This window comes from Petaurus breviceps, unplaced genomic scaffold (assembly GCF_028583685.1).
Source record: "Petaurus breviceps papuanus isolate PSGF00001 unplaced genomic scaffold, PetGlider_PUasm1.0 523, whole genome shotgun sequence".
Taxonomy (NCBI): Eukaryota; Metazoa; Chordata; class Mammalia; order Diprotodontia; family Petauridae; genus Petaurus; species Petaurus breviceps.
Genome location: NW_027186356.1, coordinates 4,517,969 through 4,535,415, shown reverse-complemented (window position 1 = coordinate 4,535,415; position 17,447 = coordinate 4,517,969). Strand labels below are relative to the sequence as shown.

The 17,447-nt window shown below is 39.1% G+C and overlaps 1 protein-coding gene across 1 annotated transcript in view; it reads left to right on the top strand.

The window, feature by feature from the left end:
• LOC138172267 (cytochrome P450 4F3-like) overlaps positions 1–14,923 on the top strand; it is a 37,193-nt gene extending 22,270 nt beyond the window's left edge. Inside the window, exons 7-13 of the mRNA XM_069101954.1 lie at positions 10,344–10,614; positions 12,288–12,354; positions 12,637–12,766; positions 13,757–13,890; positions 14,035–14,099; positions 14,331–14,413; positions 14,621–14,923. Coding sequence (XP_068958055.1) covers positions 10,344–10,614; positions 12,288–12,354; positions 12,637–12,766; positions 13,757–13,890; positions 14,035–14,099; positions 14,331–14,413; positions 14,621–14,834 — 964 coding nt within the window. The 3' untranslated portion in view covers positions 14,835–14,923. The remainder of the gene's footprint in view (positions 1–10,343; positions 10,615–12,287; positions 12,355–12,636; positions 12,767–13,756; positions 13,891–14,034; positions 14,100–14,330; positions 14,414–14,620) is intronic.
• The last annotated feature ends 2,524 nt before the right edge of the window (positions 14,924–17,447 follow it).

Genomic DNA, 17,447 nt, shown 5'->3' with positions numbered 1-17,447 from the left:
GGCCTGATTATGGTGATCACCTTATGTAAACTGCCCCTGGGGCGTCAGATAGGCCTTTCTGCCATTGCAGATAAGGGAGTTCATCTATCTAGGTTCAAGACATTTCCTGGCTGGGAAGATGTTGCATTTAAGTTGTTCTGGCTGGGGTGAGCAGTGGTCATTTGTTTAAGTGAAACCAAGAGAGACCCTTTGCTTCACTCTGTTTTTCCTAACAATGTCATCCACAAACATGCCTCTTCCAGTTTCTGTCAGGAGAAGGCAGCTTGTCATGAACACCTCCTCAGACCAGTCATTGTAAGTCATTGTGGTCATTTCAATACCAATTCTCCAAGTTATTTTTTTAAATTTTATTCTTATTATGTGGAATAAAAAAAGCATTTCCATAACATAGTATGATTAAAAAAATGATTGTACATGAAACTGCAAATCTACCATGCATAACTTACTATTCCTTTCAAATATACAACAAAATTTTCATGTAAATTTCTTCTTTTTCTTCCTTTCCCCCATAGAGAAAGAATAGAATAATGAATTGGGTATGCAATTAAAAAAACTAGAAAGAGAACAAATTAAAAAACTCTGATTTAACACTAAGTTGGAAATCCTAAAAATTAAAAATTAAAGGTGAAATTAATAAAATTAATAGTGAAAAAAATTGAATTAATAAATAAAATCAGGAGTTGCTTTTTGAGAAAACAAACAGAATAGATAAACAATTGTTTAATTTGATTTTTTTAAGTGAGAAGAAAACACTAATATTAAAAGGAAATTAATTAAATTAAAAGGGAATCACTAATATTAAAAAGCAAAAGGGTGAATATATCACCAAAAAAGTTGAAATTAAAGGAGTTATTTTGCCAAATGTGTGCAAATAAATTTAGCAATTTATATGAATGGAAATATATTTACAAAAATGTAAATTGCCTAGATTAGAAGAGGATATAGAATATCTAAATACATGTATTTTGGAAAAAGAAATTGAAAAGACCATAAATGAGTTTCCTAAGAGAAAAACACCAGAACATGATGTATTTATAATTGAATTCTATAAAATATTTAAAGTCCAACTAATTCCAATATTAGATAAATTATTTCAAATAATAGGTAAAGAATGAATTCTACCAAGCTGCTTTTATGAAACAAATATAATATTCCTAACTAAACCAGGAAGAGTAAAAATAACTAAAAGATTACAACAATATATTAAAAATATTCAACATTATGATCAAATAGGATTTATACCAGAATGCAGGGATGGTTTAATATAAGGAAAAGTATTAACATTATTGATTATATCAACAATAAAAGCTTTTTTTAAAAATCATATGATTATATCAATGGATGCTGAAAAAGCTTTTGATAAAATTCAGCACTCATTTTTATTAAAAACATTTGAAAGGGGGAGGCCAGGTAGCACAGTGAGTAAGAGCACTGGCCCCAGAGTCAGGATGATCTGGGATCGAATCACAGCTCAGACACTTAGCACCCACCCAGAAACACCTGGCCGTGTAACCTTGAGCAAGTTACTTAACCCCAATTGCTTATATTAAAAAAAAGAGTAAGTCATGTCAGACTAACCTCATAGGGGCAGCCAGGTGGCTCAGCAAGTAAGAGCACCGGCTCCAGTGTTGGGATGACCTGGAGATCAAATCTGGGCTCAGATACTTAGCACCACACCCAGAAATAACTGGCCATGTAACCTTGAGTAAGTTACTTAACCCCGATTGCTAAAAAAAAAAAAAAAAAAAAAAAAGCATTTGAAAGTATTGGTGTAAATGGATTTTTCTTTAAATTAATAAAAAGCTTCATAGGAGGAAATCAAGGTAGGAAAGCAGTGGTTGTGTGTGCCTGTACTCTGAACTCAGTTTCCTCACCTGTAAAATGAGCTGGAGAAGAAATGGCAAACCACTCTACTATCTCTGCCAAGAAAACTCAAAACGCAGTCACCAAGAGTTAGACATGACAAAAAAAGATTGAAATATTTTAATACCTAAATATTGTGCTACTTCCTCTGTACAAGGACCTTTCCTGTCTTTGTTTTCTTTACCATCATTTTTACTCCTTCATTCAACTTTCCAAGGATTGTGAGGTTTAAATGTGTTGTCTAGATGTAATGATTCTGTCACTGATAGAGAAAACTGTGCTATATAAATCTTGATGGACATTTTCTATTTTTTAATCTGTTGTCACATTCCAGTTTCCTTTTAAAGTACTTCTCAAGATAATCTAGTTCAAATGGATTTACTTCCAATCTTACCGTAGACTCAGTTTTTCTTCTTCCATGTTTTCCCACATGAAATAATAATACTACTTATCTCTTACTATACATATTCTAAACTGGATTTTCCCCTGGCTGCCCTACATCTCCACTTAGCAAGGATTTTACTGGCTGAAGCAGTTTCTTGGGTCTTTTAACTTACTCACAGTGGTGATTATTTTGCATTATGTCTTCTGTAGAAAATAATGATAGTTCATGCCAATATCTATTCCTTTGTTCATTTCCCTTTTGACTCCCATTTATTATTTATGTAGATTTTTCAAGAAGGAATGTAAGATCCTGATCAAAGGAAGAGCAGGAAGGGACCTTAGAGGTCATACAGTTTAGCACACTCTCCCATTCCAACCTTAAGAAATAAAACAAGTGAGCAGAGGCAAGAAGGAGGAATGAAAGCAGAGACTCACCTGACCTCTCCCATAAATTCTTTCAGATACCTCTAAAAAAATTAATCTGAACAAATTTTAGAGTGGCAAAATACAGTAGGAGACATACTGTGGCAGATTTCCAGCCCAGGACAACATAGAAAGTCAATGGGAGGGATGGCTAGGTGGTGCAGTGAATAGAGCACCAGCCCTGGAGTCAGGAGTACCTGAGCTCAAATCTGACCTCAGACACTTAACACTTACTAGCCATGTGACCTTGGGCAAGTCACTTAACCCCAATTGCCCTGCCTTCCCCCCTCCAAAATGCAAAAAACAAACAAAAAAAAGTCAATGGGAAGGATTTGTTGCACTGGACAGAGAGAGTGCAAGAACACAGAGTGTGTGTGGGCTGCACAGGCACAGACCCAACCATAATGGAGCAGGAGTGGGCCCTGAAAAACTGAATCACCTGAAGCAGTGGTGATTCCCAAACTTTTCAGTGCAGGTCAGAGGTCTGTCAGAACTGAGTGAGAGACAAGTGCAGGGCCTGTGGCAGCAGCAGTAGCTACTTCCAAGGCTCTCAGCCCACAAACTAGATATTTGAAAGTCACCTAAATGAATTTCCAGGAGCCAAGGTGGCAGAGTAAAGTGAAAGTGATCTCATTCCCCCTTGTTGACCTTGAAAAACCCAGAGAATATTGCCCCAGGAAAAATCCTGGAATAGAGGAACCAGTGGAAGCGGTACACCCATCTTTTAGCTTGAGAGACTAGGGAGATCAACGGGAAAGGTACCTCTTGCTGTGGCTGAAGGGGACCAGTGCAAGACAGGAGGGGCCCCAGCAAGCTCCACCTCAGTGAACCAGTAGGAAATCCTGAGCCCTTTCGGGGTGGAACCAAGAAGCACCAACATGAGAACCCCAGGTGTGCCTTTGCACAGCCAGGGGAATCGGCAGACACCAGCATGGATGAGCGTCCAGTAGCAGTTGAACCTGCCTGAGCTCTAAACCAGGGTTGGGGAGGTGGAGACCTGAAGCAGCCGAACCACTCCTACACCACACCTCATGCTGGGAGCTTTAGTGTAATCCCAGCGAAACACGGAAAGACCTGGCCTCAGCCTTGGCCTCAGCATGCACCAGCCAGCTCCAGCTCAGCACCAGGTGAGCTGCAGCACTATATAACTTCTAACTGATAGAACTAGAGACCACAGCACACAAAGTCAATAACCAAGCCCATAGCTCCCAGCACAAGAAAAGTGAGTTAAAGCCTTCTGTGTCCCAGAAGTTGAGATCCACTTCAAAAGTCAGTAAATAGGGGCAGCTAGGTGGCATAGTATACAGAGCACCAGTCCTGGCATCAGGAGGACCTGAGTTCAAATTCGGCCGTGGACACTTAACTCTTACTAGCCGTGTGACCTTGGGCAAGCCACTTACCTCCAATTCCCCTGCCTTCCACTCTCAAAAAAAAAGGCAAAAAACAAACAAATAAATAAAAGTCAGAAAATAGGTGATCACAATGGGCAAAATGATGGAGACAGGAAAAGTCAAAATACACTTTCTGAAGAGGACTGCATTAACACCATACTCACATCTGAAAGCTCAGAAGGGAATATGAACTGGTCTCAAGACCCTAAAACGTTCTTGGAAGAGATCAAGATGGATTTTAAAAGCCAAATTAGAGAGGTAGAAGAAAAATTGACCAATTAGTTTGAAAATACAATTGGAAAAATGGAAAAATATTTCACTGAAGAAAACAACTCCTTAAAAAATATTAAATGTATAAGGAGGTACAAAACCTAACAGGAGAAAATAAATCCTTAAAAGGAAAAATCATCCAAATGGAAAAAGAAGTACAAAAACTAAGTAAAGAAAACAATTCATTAAAAATCAGAATTGGGAAAGTTGAAGCTAATGATTATATGAAGCATCAAGAATCAGTCAAATAAAATCTAAAATATGAAAATATAGAGGAAAATGTAAAATATCTCATTGGCAAAAACAATTGACCTGTAAAATAGATTCAAGAGACAATCTAAGAATTATTTGTCCGTTGGAAAGCCATGATGAATAAAAGAGCCTGGATGATATCTTCCAAGAAATCATCAAGGAAAACTGCCCCAAGGTCTGAGAACCTGAGTGTAAAATAGTCATCAAAAGGAACTTCCAGACCTTCCTGATGAAAAGTCTAGAGCTCAATTGAAAATTGTATCTTCGAATAAAAGACTTAAGGGAGACATAAAAAGGTAAATGGGGGGGGGGGGAGACAAACTTCTTATTCAATAAGAGCAAACCATTTACATCCCTCAATGGGAGGACAATACTTGTTATTCTTAAGAATTGTATATTTATTATGACATTTAAAATGGATATGCATAGATAGAAGGTGTGGGTATAAATTAACTGATGTGATTATAAAAACCCTAATTAATGGATGCAAAGGGACTGTAATGAGAGAAGAGGAAAGGAAGAAACAGAAAAGGGTAAATTAAATCACATGAAGAGGCACAAAAACTTATTATAGTAGATGGAAAGAAGGTAGAGAGATGAGCATTGTTTGAGCTTTACTCTCATCAGTTTTTGTTCAAGGAGGGAATAATATACTCAGTTCAGTATAGGAATCCAACTTGTCCTACAAGCAGTAGGAAGGGAAAGAAAGGGGAGAGGGGATGATAGAAGGGAGGGAAGATTGAGAAAGGTGATGGTCAAAAGCAAGACTTTTTTGAGGAGGGAAAAGGAGATGGGAAAAGAAAAGCATAAATGGGTAGGGGAAATAGAATAGAGAAAAAGACTCAGATAATGATCATAACTGTGAATGTGAATAGGATGAACTTTCCCATAAAATGGAGGCAGATAGCAGAATGAATTAAAAACCATAATCCAACAATATGTTGTTTACAAGTAACACATTTCAAACAGGGGGATACACACAGGGTAAAGGTAAAAGACTTGAGTAGAATATATTATGCTTCAGCTTAAGTAAAATAAAGCAGGAGTAGCAATCCTAATCTCAGGCAAAGCAAAAGCAAAAATATATCTAATCAAAAGAGATAAGGAAGGAAACTATACCCTGCTAAAAGGTACCATAGAAAAGTAAGTAATATCATCACAAAACATATACGCACCAAGGGGTATAGCAACCAAATTCTTAGAGGTGAAGCTAAGAGAGCTACAGGAAGAAATAAATAGCAGAATTAAATTAGTGGGGAACCTCAACCTCCCCCTCTCTGAACTTGACAAATCTAACCTCAGAATAAACAAGAAAGAAGGAGGTGAAAAGGATTTTAGAATAGTTAGATATAATAGACCTCTGGAGAAAACTGAATGGGGATAGAAAGGAATATACCTTTTTCTCATCAGCACATGGCACATACACAAAAATTGACCATGTACTAGGGCATAAGAACCTCACAGTTCAGTGCAGAAAGGCAGAAATGCATCCTTTTCAGATAATGATGCAAAAAATTATATGTAAAAAAGGGCTATGACTAAAAATTAATTGGAAACCAAATAATCTAATCATAAAGAATGAATAAGTCAAAGAGCAAATCACAGAAACAATAACTTTTTTCAAGAGAAGGATGATAATGAGACAATACACCAAAATTCATGGGATACAACAAAAGTGTTTCTTAGGAGAAGTTTTATATCTCTGAATGCTTATACTAATAAAATAGAGAAAGAAGAGATCAATGAATTGGGCATGCAGCTGAAAAAGCTAGAAAGAGAACAAATTGAAAATCCCCAATTAAATCCCAAATTTGAAATACTGAAAACCAGAGGAGAGATTTATAGAATTGAAATTAAGAAAACTATTGAACTACAAATAAAATGAAGAGTTGGCTTTATGAAAAAAACAATAAAATTGATGATCCTCTGGTCAATTTGATTTAAAAAAAGAAAGAAGAAAACCAAATTACCAGTATCAAAAATGAAAAGGGTGAATTCACCTCCAATGAAGGTAGGCAATGTTTAGGAATTATGTTGCCCAATTGTATGCCCATAAATTTAACAATCTTGGGCAAATGAATGAATATTTACAAAGATATAAATTACCAAGATTAACAGAAGAAGAAGTAAAATAGTGAAATAACCCCATCTCAGAATAAGAAATTGAATAAGCCATCATTCTCCCTAGGAAAATGTCTCCAAGACCAGATGGATTTACAAGTGAATTCTATCAAACATTTGAAGAACAATTAATTCTAGTACTATATAGACTATTTGGGAAAATGGGTGGTGTCCTGCCAAATTCTATTTATGATACAAATATGGTATTGATACCTAAACTGGGAAGAGCCAAATCAGAGAAAGATTATAGACTAATTTCCCTAGTGAATATTGATGCAAAAAAATTTTAAAGTATATTAGCAAAAAGATTACAGCAACTTATCACGAGAATGATACACTTTGATCAGGTAGGATTTATACCAGGAATGCAGCTCTGTTTCGATATTAAGAAAACTATCAGCATAATTGATCATATCAATAACAAAACTCACATAAACCATATGTATTATCTCAATAGATGCAGAAAAAGCTTTTGACAAAATACAAGACCCATTTCTATTGAAAACTTTGGAAAACATAGGAATAAATGGAGCCTTCCTTAAAATGATAAGTAACATTTACCTAAAACCATCATCAAGCATTATATGTAATGGGTGTGAGCTAAATGAATTTCCAATAAGATGGGGGGGGGAGTGTGGATCAAGGGTGTCCATTATCACCACTGTTATTCAATATGGTACTAGAAATGTTAGCTTTAGCAATAAGAGAAAAAAAGAAATTGAAGGAACTAGAATGGGCAAAGAAGAAACTAAGTTATCACTCTCTGTAGACGATATGATGATATACTTAGAAAATGCTAGAAAATCAAGTAAAAAAACTACCTGAAATAATAAACAACTTTAGCAAAGTTGTAGGATATAAAATAAATCCACATAAAACATTTCCATTTCTATATATTGCTAACAAATCCCAACAGCAAGAGATAGAAAGAGAAATTCCATTTAAAGTTACTATAGATATTATAAAATATTTGAAAGCCTACCTGCCAAAACAAACCCAGGGACTATATGAATACAATTACAAAATGCTTCAGACAAATAAAGTCAGACCTAAATAATTGGAAAAATACAAGTTGCTCGTGGGTAGGCCAAGCTAATATAACAAAATTGCAATTCTACCTAAATTATTTTACTTATTCAATGCCATACCAAGCAAACAACCAAATAATTATTTTTAAAGCTTGAAAAAATAATATCAAAATTCATCTGGAAGAACAAAAGGTCCAGAATATAAAAGGAATTAATGAAAAGAAATGCTAAGGAAGGTGGACTAGCCATATCAGATCTTAAATTGTATTATAAAGCAGCAATCATCAAAACCACTTAGCACTGGCTAAGAAATAGAAGGGTAGATAAGTGGAATAGGTTAGGTACACAAAACACAGTAGTCAATGATCATAGAAGTCTACTGTTTGATAAACTCAAGACTCCAGCTTCTCATATAAAAACTCACTGTTTGACAAAAATTGCTGGAATAACTGGAAAATAGTATAGCAGAAACTGAGCATAGACCAATGTCTGACACCATATACTAGAATAAATTCCAAATGGGTACATGATCTAGGTATAAAGACTGATCTTATAAACAAATTAGGGGAGCAAGGAATAGTTTATCTGGCAGATTTATGGAGAATGAAGGAATTTATGACCAAACAGGAGATAAGAGAACATTATGAAATGCAAAATGGATAATTTTGATTACATTAAATCGAAAAGTTTTTGCACAAAGTCAATGCAACCAAGAATAGGAGGGAAGAAGAAAACTGGGAAAGAATTTTTACAACCAGTGTCTCTGATAAAGCCTTCATTTCTAATATATAAATATATAGAACTGAGTCAAATTTACAAGAATGCAAGTCATTCCCCAGTTGATAAATGGTTAAAGGATATGAACAGGCAGTTTTCAGAGGAATAAATTAATGCTATCTACAGTCATATGAAAAAAAAATGCTCTAAGTCACTATTGATTAGAGAGATGCAAATCAAAACAACTCTGAGGTACCACATCACACCTATCAGATTGACTATCATGGCAAAACAGAAAAATGATCAGTGTTGCAGAGGATGTGGGAATGATGGAACACTAACTCATTGTTGGTGGAGCTGTGAGCTGATCCAAGCATTCTGGAGAGCAATTTGGAACTATGCCCAAAGGGGTTTAAAAATGTACATGCCCTTTGACCCAACAATACCACTTCTAGGGCTGTATCCCAAAGAGATCATAAAAATAGGAAAAGGACACACATGTACAAAAATATTTATAGCAGCTCTTTTTGTGGTGGCCAAGAACTGAAAATCAAGGTGATGCCCATCAATTGGGGAATGGCTAAACAAGTTGTGGTATATGAATGTAATGGAATACTATTGTGCCATAAGAAATGGTGAACAGGTGGACTTCAGAGAAACCTGGAAAGACTGATATGAACTGATGCTGAGTCAGGGGAGCAGAACCAGGAGAACATTGTATACAGTAATAGCCACACTGTGAAAGGACTGATTTTGATAGACTTAGCCCTTCTCATCAATTCAAGGACCTAAAACAATTCCAAAGGACACGTGATGGAAAATGCCAGTCACACCCAGAGAAAGAACTATGGAGTCAGAATGCAGAAAGAAGCAGACTATTATTTTGTTTTGTTTTGTTTTTCTTTCTCAAGGTTTTTCCCATTCGTTATAATTCTTCTATGCAACATGACTAATGTGAATATTTGTTTAATAGGAATGCATGTGTAGAGCCAATATCAGATTGCAAGCCATCTTGGGAGGGAGGGAGAAAGGAGAGAGAGAAAATTTAAAACTTATAGAAGTAATCATTGAAAACTAAAAATAAATAATTTAATTAAAAAAAACATTTCCATAACGTAGTAGAATAGGGGGAGGAGATTATTGTACATAAAACTGCAAACTTGTAAGTGATTTCTCCAAGGTCACATAGTCAAGAAATGTCAGAAGTGGTACTTAAAATGGAGTCTTCTGATTCTATGACTTACAGTTGGAAAGGTCCCCTAACATCTGACATAGAGATATTCTAGGAGAGAGGAATGTACTCAGAAGCTGATTTGCGAAGCAGAATGTAGAATCCTTTTGAGGACATGGCTGAGACCTCAGGCAGGTTGTCAGCATGGTCAAGTACCCTGTTGCCCCTCTTGGAAGAACACACCCACAAAGGGATAATTATTCTCCACAGTTGTGATGGCCCACCTAGCTGAACTCCCACTTGTCTCCTGGTCTCTCCAGCATTTTCTGGCTCTGCACAGGCAGGGTTATTTTGCTAGCTTTCAGCCCCCAACAGCTGCTTCTTCGAGCTTTTAGGTGTTGGATGCAGCCCAGTTGTGATCCTCAAGATTATTCAGTTGTACTTTCATACTGTTGTGTTAACTGAAGTAGTCAGCCCCGCCTCTTGGCTCTTAACCCTTGAAACCAGATTCCACTCTTTTCTCTTGAGGCACCAAAATAAACCAGAACTTGGTGAAGTCGTTTTTCATTCTCTACCAATCAATTGGTGTGGGGGAGAAAGGGGAGTTGTGACATTGTTTAGAAGTGAATTATAGAAATTGTTGTGGGCTATGCAGAGTCTGAGGGATCAGGATTCTCTCCCTGATGAACCTGACCCCTGACCCTGGGATCCATGTTTCATCAGGAAGCCCAGTGCCTACATTTCAGCTATCCTGGAGTTGACTTCCCTTGTGGTGAAGCGTTACAATCATCTGCTTCTATACTGCGATACCATATACTATCTCACCAGTGAAGGAAGACATTTCTCCCGTGCCTGTCGTCTAGTGAAAGATTTCTCAAATGCTGTCATCCAGGACCGACGTCGTATCCTTGCCCAACAGGGGACTGAGGCTTTTCTCAGGAACAAGGGCAAAAGCAAGACCATTGACTTCATAGATGTTCTCCTACTGGCCAAAGTGAGTACTGAGTTTGGAGAGGAGGAATGGGAGGAGATGACAGCATTGTGGGCATCCTAAAGAAGATAGGGAGAGACATGAAGGACTTAGGCAGAGGGGAGAGACATTGGCTTAGATATCAGAGTTAGAATGCAGCACAGAACAGATACACTCTTGAGCAATAAGAGAAACCCACCTGACTCTCGACATCTTCTTCAAAAGCTGTCTTTCCCTAGGGAACCAAACTTTTGTGAAATCATATAGAACATTGAGTGTGTAGGGAGAGGATATATTAGCCCTCTGGATGCTAGAGTGGATTAACTACCCCCTCACTGGTTTTTTTTGTATATTAGTAGAGTGTCTGAGGTTTTACATATTATCTAGATGCATTTCTATGACTGATTCTAGTAACAATGAAGAAATTTCCTTGGTTCTACGTGTCTAAAGGGAATTTTCCCAATTCTAGAGGAAGCTAGAAGTATTACTGAGGCTGGTTCTAGTTGTATCTAGATATGTGAGAGGGCAGATAGGTGACACAGTGGATAGCGTTCTGGACCTGAAGGCAGGAAGACTAATTTTCCAGAGTTCCAATCTGACCTCAGATTTCTGTGACTCTGGGTAAGTCACTTAACCCTATTTGCCTCAGTTTTCTTATCTGTAAAATGAGCTGTAGAAGGAAATGGCAAACTGCTTCAGTATCTTTACCAAGAATGCCACAAATGGGGTCATAAAGAGTCAGACACAACTGAAACCACTAAACAACAGGAACAACAAGGTATATAAGAGAACTCACTTGCATTCTAAATATATGCAAAATTGAGACAGGTGAGACAGAATATTTTGTAGTCTAGATTTATCTAAAGGCACCTCCCTTTATGGTTTGCCATATATCAAAGGAGTTTCTGGTGAAATATGTAGGTAGATAGAATAATATGATTGATAGACATAGAAGGATGAAGACAAATAAGTATGATAAGAAAGACACAGGAGAAATGAGAGAGAAGAGGGAAGGAAAGAGAGAAGGGATGTGTGTGTGTGTGTTTCCCAGAGGCTTTTTCTAGGTATATTAGGGAAGTATCTCAGATTCTAGGTATACCCTGGAGTATCTATGATTGTTTCTAGATTTACCAAGGGGTATTAAATATGCCAGAAGCCCCAAAAGTTTTGGAGGGTCTCTAAAAATAGAGAATATTTATACTTTGAGTAAAAAGTCTCTTCTAATTCTAGGATTCTATGATTGTGTGCCAGTGGTTTTATCTATTTTCATCTGGGAGGGTTCTGAGATTCTAGATACATCAGGAGGCCTTCATGGGAGATAGGTTTGGTTTTAGGTAGTATAGGAATTATATAAAGTAGTTTTATGTTTATCAAAGTTTTTTTGTGGTGATATACACTTTATATTTAACTTATTTGATATTCACAATGAACTGGTTAGTTATTATCACCATTTTAAAGAGGAGGAAAATTATGTAGATAGAGAGGGTAAGTGATTTGCCCAGCCATAGGTCTATGGTCTAAGGCCATATCTGAGTTCAGGTGTTCTTGGTTTCCAAGTTCTATGCTTTTCCACTTTGCCACCTATGGGGAGTAGGTCTTGGTAAAAAGGGTTGGAGAGTTCTGCCTTAGAACATCTAAGTAGGCTTACTCATTGGAAGGGAAAGGACCAAGAACTAATAGACAGGGGCCTGTTCTAGGATGAAGATGGAAAGGCTTTGTCAGACAAGGACATCCAGGCAGAAGCTGACACTTTCATGTTTGGAGGTGAGCTTCAAATGAGACAGAGGGGACAGAACTGAAGAAGCTTGGGGAAGAGTTGGGATTTTTCATTTGCATCTCATCCCTGCCATCAGCCCCACTGACCCTTGCTTGAGCTAAGATTAACCTGGAGAGTGTTTCACCAATTCCATGCCATAGCTCCAAGACCTAGAGCACAGACCGATGCTGGGGAGATGGGAATGTTCTTCCCCCTGGATCATGATGACCTCTGCTCTTGACTCCTGTGGCTTCTCTGGGATTTTCTTCCTCCTCTTTTCCACCCCCTAGGCCATGACACCACTGCAAGTGGCATTTCCTGGGTCCTCTACAACCTGGCCCAGCATCAGGAGCATCAGGACCACTGCCGCCAGGAGGTACAAGAGCTCCTGAGAGGTCGTCAACCAGAGGAGATTGAATGGTTAGTGTGAGCTGATGCTACGAATGGAACCTACGGTGTGTATGGGAGTGGGTGCGTGGAGAACCATAAGTGTACTGGAACCAGCTCTTATTGTTTTGTAAGAGTTAATTGGTAAATTTTCAGTGTCAGAAATCAGCAATCCCTACAAATCAGGGCTAGATTTATTGTTGTGCAAACTGTCTAGACATAAGAAGGTAAGGGAGGAAATGTTCCTGATGTAGAATAAAAGTGCACATTAATTAATTAAATGAATTAAAAGTGCACATACATTTCCCTCCCCTCCCAGTCTGGTTGTTAAATATTTACCAGCACATCCCTGTATTGTTCTGTAAACATTGCTTGAGTTCAACAAGACTACAGTAGACGGCTCAGGGACTGAAGCCATCTCCATGACTGCAGGCACATTAAAAAAAACACAAAATACTCACCATTTATATAGCATTTTAGGGTTTGCAAAGTGCTTTCCTTCCATAACCTCATGTTTCCCTCACTCAGTCCCAGGAGGGACCCCCTAGGGACAGAGACACAGAGACCAATCTGTCGCTCCATCTGGCTACAGGCCAGTGTTCTCCCCCAAACATGTACATTCCCCAGGCTCCTGCTGGGTTTCTGGGTAGCTTTCCTCAGCTACCACTCAGAGCTCAAATTCTGGGAGATTTCTACATCCAAGACACACTCCTTACTCCTGTCTTCCTCTCCTCCAATTTTCTCTTCTTTAGCCATGGATCCCCCATCAGTATCCCCCAAAGCTTGGAATGTAAGAGCCCTCTGACCTCCATGTTCAATCCTTTATAACACCCCCCTTCACACAAGTTTTGACATCTAGGGCTTCATGGTCACTGACTATCAGGGTCCCATAGACTTTTCCTGGCCTTCAACCTCTCATTATCAGGGTTTAGATGTTAACATTGTCCCCTCTGGCCTTAAGGGGAATGGAGGACATTGTCTCCATCTCCGCTTTGCTGGAGCTGACAGGGTTCCTGTCTCCAGGGATGATCTGGCCCAGATGCCCTTCCTGACCATGTGCATCAAAGAGAGCCTCCGGATGTACCCACCAGTTCCCATGGTCTCTCGCTGCTGCACCAAGGACATCCAGCTGCCTGATGGGAAAATCATTCCTAAAGGTTCACTTGCCAGGGGCTCATAACAAGACAAGGGGGAGGCGTTAAAGAAGTCTCACAGTTAGGGCCTGTTTGGGAGGTTGGTACAACACATCCGTTGGTAGAGTTTACAAACTACATTAGGTTCCCTCCTTTTCTGGTCAACAGGAAACATCTGCCTGATCAGCATTTTAGGAACTCATTACAACCCTGCAGTGTGGCCCAACCCTGAGGTATCTCTGTCAATCCTCCAAAGAAACACCCCTGAGCTAATCAGAGCTGGAGAACTGGGACATTCATGGGGGTGGGGGTGGGGCTCCACTCTAAGTCAAGCCATGGAAGACCTGAAGGCAGGAGAGGGCACCTTTGATTACCCCCTGGAGATGTCTAGCTGTGTTGATAAGGAGTATCCTGAGCAAGAGGGAGAGTGCATGCCTAGGGTGAGGACCCTGTCAACACTCTAGGTTTATGACCCATATCGCTTCGACATCAACAACACCCAAAAGATTTCACCCCTGGCTTTTATACCCTTCTCAGCCGGACCCAGGTAAGTCAATTCTTTCCCCACCTCTTTCCCTGACCTCCCCAGGTAGTGTTTTACCCCCTATAGATCATTGTGGGAAACTATGTACAACAAGGGCCCTGTTCCCATGTCCTAATAAGGGAGTTGGAGGCCCAATCTCAGCATGGGAGGACCCTAGAAACAGCCTGGGGTCAAGGTCTGGGAATTGCTAGCCCCTCCTTGCTTGAGCAGGAACTGCATTGGGCAGAACTTTGCCATGTCTGAGATGAAGGTTGTGCTGGCCCTTACCCTACTGAGGTTCCGAGTACTCCCTGATAAACACCCAGTTCGAAGAAAGTCAGAAATTATTCTCAGAGCAGAAAGTGGTCTGTGCCTGAAGATGGAGCCACTGATGGGTCCTTCCAGTCTTGAGTCACATCTGTCAGAAGCCACTTGGGAAAGATGACTGGATATATCCTTCTGCTTTTGAGCCTGGAAGCCTGCTTTCTACCTGCCCATCCAGTCACCCTTACCTTGATTGTAGCTACTCTAAATAAAAACACTTCAACATAGCATATATTGATTTTCACTTTGTGTCTCTATGCCTAGAGAACTGGAGGACTAGGGCCAGGAGAGAGAAACCAGGATTCTGTGTCTTTAGCCCCAGGCTCTGGGGGAACAACTGTCCCATTTTCAATCCTAAGTATACTCTGACTCCAACATGAGATCCTTGAGATTTGATGTTCTGCAACATCATGGCCTAGGTTGGACACAGTGCTAGGCTTGGACCCAGCAAAACCTGAATTCAAATCCTACCTCATATTCTTACTAGTTGTGTGACTCTGGAAAGGTCAATTAACTTCTCTGGGGACTCAGTTTCCTCAGCTGTAAGATGTGAGGGTAAGACTCAATGGCTTCTAAGGGCCATTCCAGGCTAAATCTGTAATCCTATGACTGTATGTCCTAAGTATTTGAAGTGCTAATATGTTTAATGTTGCTTCATATTGCTTAATTTTGTTTAAAGTGTATTTAATGTTGGTAATTCTCCTTGAACTAAGGATCCCATGACAATAGGCATCTGAACCTGCTGGTATAAGGCAGTGGTACTGAACTCAAATAGAAATGGAGGCCACTAATGAGTACATAAGAATCTCCAAGGATACATATTGACAGGTTCAAAATGCAACATTTTCATTTTTATTGTATTTTTGTTTATTTTGTTAAATATTCCCCAATTATATTTTAATCTGGTTCAGGGCACACTAGGGAATGTTGTGAGCCACATGAGGCCCATAGGCCATGTATCTAACATCTCTGAAATAGAGAATTCCTACTAAAGCAATTCAGCAAGTAACTGTTCTGCAACCTGCAGCTGTAGAGAGTTGTCTGAGAGATTTTGTGACTTGCCCAGTATGTGTCAGAGGCATAATTTGAACTCAGGTCTTCCTGACTCCAAGACCAACTTTCTAGCTACCATACCATTTATTACCTCTAATAATAAAAATGATAGTGAGGAGGAGGATGATGATGATGATGATGATGTTGATGTTGATGTTGATGTTGATGTTGATGATGCCTGTATATAGAGAGGTATCTGCATGTAGGGAGAGAAAGCTGATCTCAGAGACAGGACAACCTGGATCTGAGTTCTGTCTCTGACACATTCTGACTGTCTCAGTATGAGCAAGTCACTTAACTGCTCAGAGACCCCAATAAGCTCTCTAGATTACAAGGTGGAGAGAAACTGATGGCCCACATTGGCAGAGGAAGTTCCTCACTGGGAGCCCCCTACCCCAGGGAAATCACAGGAGAGTTTCACACTCTACAGACATAATTACCCTTCATACTGCCTGTGAACACTAAAGACACACAGACATCAAAGACCTTTGAGGATTCAGGAACTCCAACACAGAAACTAAAGGCACATGACTACAGTGAGCACATAGCCCCACTCTGCAAATACACAGAGAGTATGGTCACATGTCTGTTTCTGCTGTGATCATGTTCTTGAGAGATCCTGTTAACTCCCGAATCCAGGTGTTTCTGGGGCCATGTTACATTGAGTCTTATAGATTGTTTTTTAGGGCACTGTTGACCCAATGTAAGTATGACTTCCTTCTTTCAATTCCTTCTAGGTTGGGAATTTCTTGGGTCCACTTGTCCAGTATTATCTGTGGGCAACCCTCTGTTGTTTCTCAGTCAAGGAATGTCGAGTCAGGAAGACTGGCCTCTTCTGTTACCACATCAGCACTAGAGTTAATAAATGCCTTGCATTCGTTGACATTTTGGGAATCACAATATTGTCTAGTGTTGAAATAATGGATTCCAGGAGCCAAATATTCAATAAGAACAGCACAATAGAGAAAAATCCTTGGTTTGTGTGGTTTGGGGGCTGAAGGTGGTGGTGTCAGTTTAGAGTCACATGACTACACAGATCTTGAAGAGAAAGGGGTAGGAAAAAAGTATTTATTAAGCACCTACAGTGTGCCAAGTGTTTTATAAATATTATTGAATTTTATCCTTACAATAACCCTGGGAGGCAGAAACTATTAATATCCTTATTTTGTGATTGAAGAAACTGAAGCAGATAGAGGTTTAGTGACTTGTCCGATGTCACACAGCTAGTAAGTATCTAAAGATAGATTTGAATTCATTTCTTCCTGAGTCCAGGCCCAGTGCTCTATCCATTGTACTACCTCACTGTTTCCTCTGAGGAAAGGACCTGAAAGATAAGATCCTATGTAAAGAACTGGAAAAGACCTTTGGGATTATTTAATTCAGGGGTAGGGAACTTGTGGCCTGGAGGTCTCATGTGGCTTTCTAGATCCTTGGGTATGGCCTTTTGACTGACTTCAAGTTTTTATTAATTTCAATTAATGGATTAATTTTATTAATTTATTATAAGTTATTTGTTAATTTTAATAATGTATTAACAAATAAATAAATTAATTTTATTAAGGGGATTTGTTGGATTAGAGTCTAATCCAACCTCCTCATCTGATAAAGGAGGAAGTTGTGACCCAGTGAGGGAAAGGGCCTTGCTCAAGGAGACACAGGTAGTGGCACATTCAGGATTAAT